At 41.7% G+C, this 12,375-nt stretch overlaps 1 protein-coding gene across 1 annotated transcript in view; it reads left to right on the forward strand.

The window, feature by feature from the left end:
* CD96 (CD96 molecule) overlaps positions 1 to 5,078 on the forward strand; it is a 42,669-nt gene extending 37,591 nt beyond the window's left edge. The window contains exons 13-14 of the mRNA XM_070751728.1: positions 2,540 to 2,663; positions 4,710 to 5,078. Of these exons, the coding sequence (XP_070607829.1) occupies positions 2,540 to 2,663; positions 4,710 to 4,827 (242 nt within the window). The 3' untranslated portion in view covers positions 4,828 to 5,078. The remainder of the gene's footprint in view (positions 1 to 2,539; positions 2,664 to 4,709) is intronic.
* The last annotated feature ends 7,297 nt before the right edge of the window (positions 5,079 to 12,375 follow it).

The following is a 12,375-nucleotide window of genomic DNA, read 5'->3' on the forward strand; positions in this document are numbered from 1 at the left end:
CCCCGCCCCTCTGGAGGTCCTCTGGAGGCCAGAAACTACCTGTTTCCCAAATTCTGGTGGGCCCAGTTGGCTCTTATTTTGGCCTCCTCAGGCTCAAAATGTTTCACCAGAGCCAGGAGAGCCTGGAGGCTTTTTGGAAGTCAAAAACACCCTTGCAGAGCCTCTGTGTAAACCAAAAATCAGCTGGCCAGTACATACATGCACATTGGAGCTGAGCTAGTAGAGCTCGCATGCCAGCAGATATGGGTCCACATGCCAACTGTGGCACCCATGCCATAGATTCGCCATCACTGTCATAGGAGCTATGACATGTATCACCCTACCTACCTGTACCTGCCACTAAAGAATGCAAAGCTGTAGATGTGGTTGTCCATATTCTGAACAGAATTATTGAGATAATTTATGGTTGCTGGGGAAGCGGATGTGTTAATCAGCTCATTAAGATCATTAAGATCATTGCACGATGTCCAGCTTTGCTTATATAGTAGTACAGAGTTTAGACACTTTCGTGCTTGGAAATCATTTTCACACCTAAGCCAATGACTCAATCTTTAAGAAGGGGAAAAGATAAATGGGTTGTACCTCCAGAAATTATTTCAGAAGCTGCACAAATGTCATACAAATAGTCCTCATTTGGTGACTGCCTCATTTAGCGATCATTCAGTTGTGATGGTTATGAAAAGGTAACTTTGTGACTAATCCTCACATTAATGTGATTTGAAGGTCTGTAAAGCCAAGGAAAACTGAAGAAGATCATAAGCACAGTCATGGTTTCACTTGTGACTTCTTCATTTATTGACAGAGTTGTCTAATTGTGATTGCTAAACAAAGACTACCTGTCTAAATGTATGCTCCATTTAGGAGCATAAATAAATGAGGGCAAATTCTAAGTGCCCTTGTGTCAGTATTTTAGTCCTACTGTTGCTTAAATTACAAATGCCAATGTGTTACAGTATAATTCTTGCCCCTATAAATGTCATCCAATGCCACACAGCATTGCAAAATGACAAATTAAAGGTTTTTTAAACTATCATGTCTCCTACCACAATATATAATAATAATAATAATAATAATAATAATAATAATAATAATAATAATTTATTAGATTTGTATGCCGCTCCTCTCCGTAGACTCGGGGCAGCTCACAACAATGATAAAAACAATATTATACTGGCACAAATCTAATATTAAAAAAACAAAACTAAAAACCCTATCATAATTAAAAACCAAACAGCACATACATACCAAACATATATTATAATAAGCCTGGGGGAAAGGTGTCTCAAATCCCCCATGCCTGGCGGTCTAGGTGGGTCTTAAGTAGTTTACGGAAGACAAGGAGGGTGGGAGCAGTTCTAATATCTGGGGGGGAGTTGATTCCAGAGGGCCGGGGCCGCCACAGAGAAGGCTCTTCCCCTGGGGCCTGCCAGATGACATTGTTTAGTCGACGGGACCCGGAGAAGGCCAACTCTGTGGGACCTTATCGGCCGCTGGGATTCATGCGGTAGCAGGCGGTTCCAGAGGTACTCTGGTCCAATGCCATGTAGGGCTTTAAAGGTCATGACCAACACTTTGAATTGTGACCAGAAACTGATCGGCAGCCAATGCAGGCCACGGAGTGTTATAGATACGTGGGCAAATCTGGGAAGCCCCATGATGGCTCTCGCGGCCGCGTTCTGCACGATCTGGAGTTTCCAAACACTTTTCAAAGTGTAGAGAGCATTGCAGTAATTAAACCTCGAGGTGATAAGGTCATGAGTGACTGTGAGCAATGACTCCCTGTCCAAATAGGCTGCAACTGGTGCACCAGGCGAACCTGGGCAAACGCCCTCCTCGCCACAGCCAAAAGATGATGTTCCAATATCAGCTGTGGATCAAGGAGGACGCCAAGTTACGCACCCTCTCTGAGGAGGTCAATAGTTCCCCCCCCCCAAGGGAAATGGACGGACAGATGGAATTGCCCTTGGGAGGCAATACCCACAGCCACTCCGTCTTGTCTGGGTTGAGTTTGAGTTTGTTGACACCCATCCAGTCCCCAACAGCCTCCAGGCACCCGCACATCACTTCCACTGCTTCGTTGTAAGAGATATGAAGTGCAATGGGATAACAAGTTGGAAAATAGACCATGTGTTCTGCCAGTATGCTGGACCAGTTGCCGTGACTGTGGATATAATTTTTGAAGCTGCTCTGAACTGGTGGTGAAATAACCTTTTACTGATGACAATGTGTGTGGTTTCCTGGGTTGTTAAAGACTGCAACCAGCACAGAGAGCACAAGGCGGGTTGCACGGCATCCTGCCATCTTTCAAAACATCCAGGGCCTGCCTCACAGTACCTTCCACTAAGGTGGCTCCTGGATGCTAGGAAATGTTGACTCCACTATAATCAACTGCTTTGAATAATTTGTTTCAATGTGATAGTCAACACTCGCCACCCACACACACACATATACTCATAGTTTAGAAATGTAGACAGAATAACTGTTCAAAGGTTGCTTATGTTTTTTTGTCACGATAATTTTGGTACTGTGCCCTTTCCAGGTTCTGCAACAGTTCCAAAACACAATAGATTTCCTTGGCCAGGAATTGTGACATTTCTGCTTCTCTTCTGCACGTGCTTAATCATTTGTGTGATCAGAAAATGGTGTCGGTACCAAAGGGAAATGTAAGTACACTGTATGCCCCCCAAAATCGTGACTTCATTTTATGTATCATTGTGAAATGATTTCATACAAAATAGAGAGATTAATTGAAAAAAGATTTCTTTATATTTAGAATGAATGAAATCAGCAGCCTTTTTTTTTTTTTGGTATTTTTAGAAAAGCTATTAATAAGATATAACAAAGAGTTACTATGACAACAAAATACGGTAGTGATTGCCCACTCAAAATCCTACTTACTGTACTTTATAGTCATTTAAATAAATAAAAAGCACAGAATAAGATCCATATAATATTAATTATCAGCATGAGCGTAAACATTGAAATCTGGTTGCTGGAGGAGGTACCACAGGGGCCGCCTGGGGTGGGGCCGGCTGGGACAAAACCTCCACCTGGCGTTGTAACATCAGGACCGTCTGGGTCAACTGGGCAATGTCCCCTCGCAACTCTGCAAAGACAGCCTGCATGTCAGCTGCAGAAACGTCCATGGTGGCAGGCAAAAACAGGAAGCCAAAAAGCAAAAAATGCCCAACAAGGAACCAGCAGCAGAGAGCAAGAAAAATAAACAACCAAACCACCCCTCCAAAATGAGAACCAGGTGTCTGGTGGTTGGTGGAGTATTATACTGTTCTGTCTGGGTGCCCCCCAGACTTCCACACCAACTGGAAAAAGCAGCCAGACACGCTGGTAAAAGCAAAAGCACTTTATAGTTTGAAAAATAAACACAGAGAAAAACCTGTTCTTCCCAACAGGCAGGCTATGAGACTTCACAGCAGAGTCCTGATGGCCAGACAATACAGCAGACTTCTTGCTGGCACACCCACCACTGTAGAGAATAAGACCCACACCTTTTCCCCCCAAGGTTTCAGTATTCAAAGTCACAAACCAGAAGTCCAAGACGCCAAAGATCACAGCCAGGTCCCAGGACTCCCAAAGATAATACTCCACAAGCCAGGAAGGGTGGGTCTGCCTTTTCAGCCTTTCCAGAGAGCAGCTGTTGCCTCTTTAGTGCTGAAAGTACCTGGCTAATTGTCCCCTTCGTTGTGTTGCTCTTCTCTGCCGGAGATCGATTATTGCTTGTGCATTTTCATTTAAGGAATCCAGGCTGCTTGCTGGGGAGAGCTCCCTCTCGGGGGACTCTGGCTGTCCTCCCTCTCCCTCAGCCTGAGATTCCTCCTCCCCGTCTGCCTGAACCTCCTGTTCCTCATCCTCCCCCTCTGAGCAGGAAGCCGGCAGAGGATCAGCCGTTCCCTGAGGGGCCTCAGACGGAATCACAACACATATTAAGCTATATTCTCGTGTTTAAAAGAACGGCATATCTATAATATTTTAAAATTATGTATGTCATTACTACAACACTTTATTCTTGGTTTACCTTATGATTTCATTATTATAAATCAACCTGGAGGTTTTGTTTGTGCACTCAAAACAACAAAAAGAAAGGCAAGTATTTTAGCAGTACAGTGTTCCCTCGATTTTCGTGGGTTCAAACTTCACGAAATGTCTATACCACGGTTTTTCAAAAATATTAATTAAAAAATACTTCGCAGGTTTTTTCCCCTATACCACGGTTTTTCCCGCCCAATGACATCATATGTCATTGCCAAACTTTCGTCTGCCTTTAATAATTTTTTTTAAATAAACTTTAATAAATAAACATGGTGAGTAATAATCTAAATGGTTGCTAAGGGAATGGAAAATTGCAATTTAGGGGTTTAAAGTGTTAAGGGAAGGCTTGTGATACTGTCCATAGCCAAAAATAGTGTATTTACTTCCGCATCTCTACTTCGCGGAAATTCGACTTTTGCAGGCGGTCTCGGAACACATCCCCCGCGAAAGTCGAGGGAACACTGTACTACTAATTTTAATAGTTCACTTTTCATCAAAAAGGTATTTATTAGGTCCCTGCTTCAATATAAATTAGACCTAATGTTAGGGCTAATTATGTTTTCATGGTGTTCATTTGCTTCTTAATTGTATCTAACTATTCTGATTGCTTATTGTGTATGTTCATTTGCTGCACATTTTAAACAGGATTATTTTCATTGCAGTATCAATAAACCACCGCCTTTCAAGCCACCTCCTCCACCAATTAAGTATTCCTCCATCCAAGTCTATAATGACGTTTACTCATCCAGTGATGAATTGGAAAATCTGAAATCGGCCTGAAAATCTATAACGATCCAGCATCAAATGGCATGCTTACACTCTATGGCTTTTATAAGAAATGGCAAGCATTCACTGGCAGTGACGCAGTTTTCCCATTTGGACCGCTTAATCTTCTATTTGTGCTAAAGTGTATGACATTTAGCACATTCACAAACCCAGATTGCCTTTTGTAATTGGCACATCATGAAATCAAACATATGGCAAATGGGAGCTAGTGAGCCTTTGCAGGGGAACATTGAGTCTGTATTCAATATACAAATGTAATTCAGTTGTTTGTTTGTTTGAAAGACTATGAATGCATGAGCTATATGTATGATATTGATAATCTGAACTATGTTTCTTTACATCTTATAGCTTACATGTTTGCTAGAGTGGAGATGCTCGCAAGAGTTACCTCTTTTTCCAGGCAGTGGACTAAAATGAAAAAGCCACATTACAGTATATGAATAGAAAGCGTCAGTAATAAATTTGCCTGGTGCACCAGTTGCGGCCCTATTTGGACAGGGAGTCATTGCTCACAGTCACTCATGCCCTCATCACCTCGAGGTTCGATTACTGTAACACTCTCTACATGGGGCTACCTTTGAAAAGTGTTCGGAAACTTCAGATCGTGCAGAACGCAGCCGCGAGAGCCGTCATGGGGCTTCCAAGATTTGCCCACGTTTCTTCAACAGTCCGTGGCTTGCATTGGCTGCAGATCAGTTTCCGGTCACAATTCAAAGTGTTGGTCATGCCCTTTAAAGCCCTTCATGGCATTGGACCAGAGTACCTCCAGAACCACCTGCTACTGCACGAATCCCAGGGACCGATAAGGTCCCACAGAGTTGGCCTTCTCCAGGTCCCATCGACTAAACAATGTTGTTTGGCGGGCCCCAGGGGAAGATCCTTCTCTGTGGTGGCCCTGGCCCTCTGGAACCAACTCCCCCCAGAGATTAGAACTGCCCCCACCCTTCCTGTCTTCCGTAAACTATTCAAGACTCACTTATACTGCCAGGCATGGGGGAGTTGAGACACCTTTCCCCCAGGCTTTTTTATACTTTGTTTTATGTTTGGTATGAATGTGCTGTTTGGTTTTTTAAATAATGATAGGATTTTATATGTTTTTTTAATATTAGATTTGTTCTACTACTATATTGTTTTTATTATTGTTGTGAGCTGCCCCGAGTCTTCGGAGAGGGGCGGCATACAAATCTAATAAATAAATAAATAAATAAATTAGGCACAAATGCAAGGATTCCATTAGGGAATTCCTTTCCACTAGCTGTATGCTGAAATAAATGGAATTACATAAAACTGAGAATGAAAGACACAAACTCCAATAGAAGAGAATATGTGTATCTCAGATGTGGAGTCCTTGGTGCTCTTTGAGCCTGATTGTTTGCTTGCAGATGTTTCATTGACCTATTCAGTAACTTCATCTCTTCAAGTAGTCCTCAACTTACAACAATTCATTTAGTAACTAGGTTACAAGAGCATTGAAAAAAGTAACTTATAACTATTTTTCACATGATCGTGGCAGTTCCTCCTTAGTCATGTGATCCAAATTCAGATGCTTTAGCAACTGACTCATATTTATGACAGTGGCAGTGTCCCAGGGACATACAGTTCTGCAACCTTCTGACAAGCAAAGTCAATGAAGAAGCCAGTTTCACTTAACAACCACGTTGCTAACTTAGCAGGGGAAGTGATTCATTTAAGAACTATGGTAAGAAACATCATAAAATGTAGCTTCTAGTTAGTAGGTCACTAGGTAGTCCACTATTTCTTCAGATTCTTTGTAAATGTGACATTTGCTGTCTTTTCTGTCTTCTCAATTCTCATTTTGGATGCATTTCTTCTTAAAATTTGGTCTGGTGCATTATCTTTTTCATAGCTTGGAGTAGCTGTGCTATAGAAGGTTCAGTGGTTAGCCACTTAGGTTGGACATCTACTTAGTTGAAAGATTATTATTATTATTATTTATTAGATTTGTATGCCGCCCCTCTCCGCAGACTTGGGGCGGCTCATAAACAGTAATAGCACAATATATAACAAATCTAATAATTAAAAGTCACTAAAAAACCCTTATTTAAAAAGAAACATACACACAAACATACCATGTATAAACTGTATAGCCCCGGGGGAGATGTCTCAATTTCCCCATGCCTGGCGGCAGAGGTGGGTTTTAAGAAGTTTACGAAAGGCAAGGAGGGTGGGGGAAGTTCTAATCTCCGGGGGGGAGCTGGTTCCAGAGGGTCAGGGCCGCCACAGAGAAGGATTTTCCCCTGGGTCCCGCCAGATGACATTGAGAGGCCAACTCTGTAGGACCTAACCGGTAGCTAGGATTTTCGTGTGGCAGAAGGCGGTCTTGGAGATATTCTGGCCCGATGCCATGAAGGGCTTTATAGGTCATGACCAGCAAGATGTTGTTATAGGCAGTGTGTTTCCTTTTTCTGTTGTTCTGGGTTGCCGCAATGTGTTTGTATTCATCGAAATAATTCTCTTATGGGAGGTTGAGTTGTTACTTTGGTAATGGAGCACTTGCTAACTGTGGTTTGTTTTTCAACAGACTTGCATTCTAATTTGCCATTGTATGTAAGCAGGAAGTAAACCACACACACACACACACACTTGCACTAAGGTTGTTACTTAGTTGAGTAGTGAAACATCTGCAAAAAACATATGTCCCAAACTCAAAGAGAACCAAGACCTCCACAATTAAAACTGTACATAATCTATCAAGTCAAAACATTTATTTGTTTTTAGAAATTGAGTACTTTCCATATCTTGACTAAATATTGTTCAGGAGAGCAAATTTCAGTTTTGAGGGGGGGGAAATTGCCAGAACTGATTACCTGGCAGAATACACACACACACACACAAATGATTAACCAATGAAACTCTGTTAAATAGATTCATTTTTTTCTAAACCTATGTTCAAAATGTTGCTATTGGATTGTTCTTTTTATGGCTGTTGTCATACCCCTCTCCATGCCATTACTGAGACAATCTTAAATTCACTTAACGCTCTAGAAAAAGATGCTAATGCTGGAAAGAAGAAAAGAAAAGAAGAAGACAACCAACAACAAAGCCTATCAACTCATTTACTGTAGAGGAGTTGGAATATTTCAAAATTACAGATACAGTGTTTCCTCGATTTTCGTGGGGGATGCGTTCTGAAACCGCCCACAAAAGTCGAATTTCCGCGAAGTAGAGATGCGGAAGTGAATACACTATTTTTGGCTATGAACAGTATCCCAAGCCTTCCCTTAACACTTTAAACCCCTAAATTACAATTTCGCATTCCCTTAGCAACCATTTAGATTATTACTCAACATGTTTATTTATTAAAGTTTATTTTAAAAATTGTTTTTTAAAGGCAGACAAAAGTTTGGCAATGGCATATGATATCATCAGGAGGGAAAAACCGTGGTATAGGAGAAAAAACCGCAAAGTATTTTTTAATTAATATTTTTGAAAAACTGTGGTATAGACATTTTGCAAAGTTTGAACCCGTGAAACTCGAGGGAACACTGTATATCATTATGGGGAAATCTATCTAAATTGTTTTTAAATGGCGTTTTTCTTCTTATTCCATCACGATCCAAGGGCAGGCTCAAGATGTATAAAATCTATTTGGCTTTAGGATCTATTATCTATGGATGTAGTCAAGGCACTAGAAATGCCTTGGAACAGTTAAGGCAGGAGAGGGAGCAGCAGCAGTAGTAAAAAAAATTAGGCCAATATAATGTTCTGCCAGATGAGTGGATAAAAAAGCTATGCAGCCATCCAGCGTTTGAAAGGGAAAAATGATTGTGAGTGCACATGACTTATATGTTGCATTTGTTCTAAATCTAAGACATTTTTCTGTGAGAACATGTGTCTTCTGCTACATTTTCCTTGCATAGCCTTAGAAGACAATACTGACCCCTTAATAGGGAAAGCCTCAAAATTAGGTTTAAGTATTTGATCGTGAATTAAGCTTTCTTCAGCATTATTAGACCAAGCATGTTAAGATCATAAAGGTGGCTTAAATGTCCCTGATTTTATTGGGCCTGGCCTAAGTATGACTCACAGTGAAACATAATTCTTATTCCATTCTTTGATGACTAAAAGGAAAAACTAGTAGATTTTCCCACAAGGGATTGTCCTCACTTTTTTTCCACTCACTTTTTTCACTCAAATTTTCCTCACTTTTAGGAAAGAGGTCTGTATAAGTTCAGAGATTCCACTGTTGTGTCCTGAATGGAATGAAGGTTACCACCCAACAACGACTCAACATATTGTGGAATCACAATTATCATGCTACCAAATAGAACATGGGAATCAAGGTTAAGAATAGAATTCCTTTCTATTCAACTTTATTTTAAATTCAGGTCTCTGGTGCACATGGATATTCTCTCCAAAATAGAGAAATACAGTGACTATATGTTCTAGTAGCAGGACATGAAGAATAGTACTATTTCATTGTTACCAAATCTTATTTTAATCCTTGATTCGTGTTCTACTTGTGATTTTTATGAGCATTGGGCAATTATTATTTTTCTTTCAGTGTTCACATATTCTTCAAATTAGTATTGCATATCCTGAAAGGCATTTATGAATTAATTTGTCAGTTTACTATTTGCTGTAATGTGTAACTGTAATGCCATAGTCACTTAATTTATATATATGTACATACATATGTATACTTGAAACATGGATGGAAAAACTGTAATAAATTATGATGTTGAAGCATGTGTAATTGTGCCTAATTGCCACAAGGTGGCTCTATACGTCAACAATTTATCTTGTTTAATGCATAACAGAAATAATTTCTGGTGATTTTTATTTACAATCGATATAGTTTTCTTGGCAGAAATTTGGAAGTGATTTGTCACTGTGGTTTGCAATTTTTCCCCAGCTTCATGCCTAACATGAAACTTTGGTTTACAGTCAAGTCCAGGGTCCCCAAACTTGGCAACTTTAAGACTTGTGGACTTCAACTCCCAAAGTCCAGCTATGCTGGCTGGAGAATTTCAGGAGTTGAAATCCACAAGTCTTAAAGTTGCCAAATTTGAAGACCTCTGGTCTAGTCTATAATAGTCAACCATCTGTTTTATGATAAGATTGTACTAATAGTAGATTGCAGGAAAAGCGATGATCTCCAGGACTTGGAATGAACAAAGTTGTTTTCTGCAAATTGGTCACTCAGTTTCATCACATAAATAAGCTATGGGAATGACCAATTAGGCCCAAACCTAGTAGTCTTTCTTCTCAGGAACCATTTCTGCCTTTTGGCAGCTCTACACGTGTGTGCATTGAGACCAGGCTCCTCCTCCTTCTCCTCCTGCTCTTCTTCGCTCATGGCAGCCTCTGGAAGTTATGAAGGCCCTAGCTGAATCCCTGCCTTTGGCAATGAACCTTCTCCAGCTTCCTCACTGTTTGACACTGGTACCAGCTGCACAGGCTGCTGGTGGATCACCACAGTAACTTGTTATGGCCAATGTTCCCTCTAATTTTTTTTCAGTGTGGGCGGAAAAGTATAGTGTCTGAGCGACAGTCCCTTTGGGACTGGGCGGCATAGAAGTATAAATAAATAAATAAATAAATAAATAAATAAATAAATAAATAAATAAATAAATAAATAAATAAATAAATAAATAAATAAATAAATAAATAAATAAGAAAAAAATTCCCTTTTTTATTAAAAGAAATTAATAATAAAACAAAACCAAAATCTATTACTATTATTACTATCTTCTCTTTTTCCATCCCTGTCTCCTCCCCCCTTGTGTGTGTGTGTGTGTGTGGACTCTTGAACCATTTCCAATAACAGGTGAGCTATTGGAATTGGTTCAAGAGTTCACACACACACACAAACAAACGGCTGGGGCTTTTTTTCTCTGTTATTATTTGGGTGCTTTTTACCATATGCTTTAAATCAAGAGTCATTTCTCTCTCTTTCTCTCTCCCCCTCTTGCTCTCTCTCTCTTTTTCTCACTTTCTCTCTCCCTCTCTTTCTCTCTCTCTTTCTCTCTTGTTTTCTTTCTCTCTTTCTATTGCTTTTTCTTTCTCTCTCTTTCTTTCTATCTATCTCTCTTGCTTTCTTTTTCTTCTCTATCTTGCTATCTCTCTCCCCTTTTCTCTCTCTCTCTCTTTCTCACTTACTTTCTCTCTCTCCCTCTCTCTCTCTGTCAGCGAGGGGGCTGCAAGAGTGCTTTCTCTGAGTGCTTCGGGAACGCCTGCCCTGCCTCTACTGCAGCCCCCTTGCTGGAAGTCTGGGACGAAAGCGCTCCCAGCGAAGGGGCTGCTAGAGGGGCGGGGCGGGCATTCCCGAAGCAGACGGAGAAGCCCTCTCTCACAGTCCCCTGGCTGGAGCGCTTTTGTCCCGAGAAGCCGAAGCCGCAGCTGCCACCGCCGCGAGGGAAGTCGTGCCCCAAGGCAGGAGGCGGCGGAGGAGGAGAGGGGGCGGATCGGGTGAGTGGGGGGCAGGGCCGAGAGGCCAGGGGCATGGGGAGGCAGGGGAGGCCGCGGCTCTCTTTCCTCCTACTGCCGTCACCTCCCCCCCCCCCCCGTTGGCTGGCAGGGGGATGGGGAGCGCGTGCCCGAGGAAAAGGGTGTGCTGGGGGGTATTTTGGGGCGCACACGTACGCACACACGCAGCTTACAGGGAACGCTGGTTATGGCCCATCCATATCCCGCATAGCTGCATATTTCTTGGTGGGCTCGCCCAGGGGTGGGCAGCAGGCAGGACAGGGTGGAGCTTCCCGCTCTCCTACTTGGCTCCCTGCCAGCCTCATGCGGCCACCTCCCTCCTGAGGTGTAAGCAGAAGGCATGAGTGGAAGTGGCGCTGGCAGCATTTATTCGCCTAGCTACCCAGCCTGAGGAGGGGGGCAACCCAGGAAAGAGAGCGCAGGAAATGCGAAGCAAATTGTCACCCCAGTGAGTGACACTGGTAAAGTCGTAAGTCAAGGACTTAACAGTTCACTTGAACGATGTTGATCTTTCAAGCTACTCCCACCTGGTCACATGGCCAGCAAGCCACTCCTACCCTGTCACATGACCATTAAGCCACACCCACAAAATAAGCCACATCCATAGTGTGGCAGTAAACATTTTGGCTGCCCATTACTGGGCTTGCTGCTGTAACAGAACATAACTAATTTCCCAGAAGCAAATAATTGGCTGTTATAAGAAACAGGATACTGATAAACTGTTGATTAGATCCAACTGGCAACACCCTGTTTATATATTTGAGCCATGAAGTTATATCCGGTATGACTAACCAGGAATAACTTCATGGCACAGATATATAATCTGGACATTGCTGGTTGGTTCAGATCAACAGCTTTTTTTATCAGTATGCTGTTTCATTTGAATTTAATAAAAACAATTCAAAAGTAAAATATAAATGCCAAACAATTGAAATAGACAAATCCATTAAATTATCGGTGAAATAAAACCAAACAGCAGCTATTGGAGCACCTCTACTAACTTTTGATTTGGAATATCCCACAAAAAGGCCTGTTTTCCTGTTATTTTACATGTTGTTGCTTAGATTTGTCTGTATTTTAGTTTTTATTATG

This window comes from Erythrolamprus reginae, chromosome 4 (assembly GCF_031021105.1).
Source record: "Erythrolamprus reginae isolate rEryReg1 chromosome 4, rEryReg1.hap1, whole genome shotgun sequence".
Taxonomy (NCBI): Eukaryota; Metazoa; Chordata; class Lepidosauria; order Squamata; family Dipsadidae; genus Erythrolamprus; species Erythrolamprus reginae.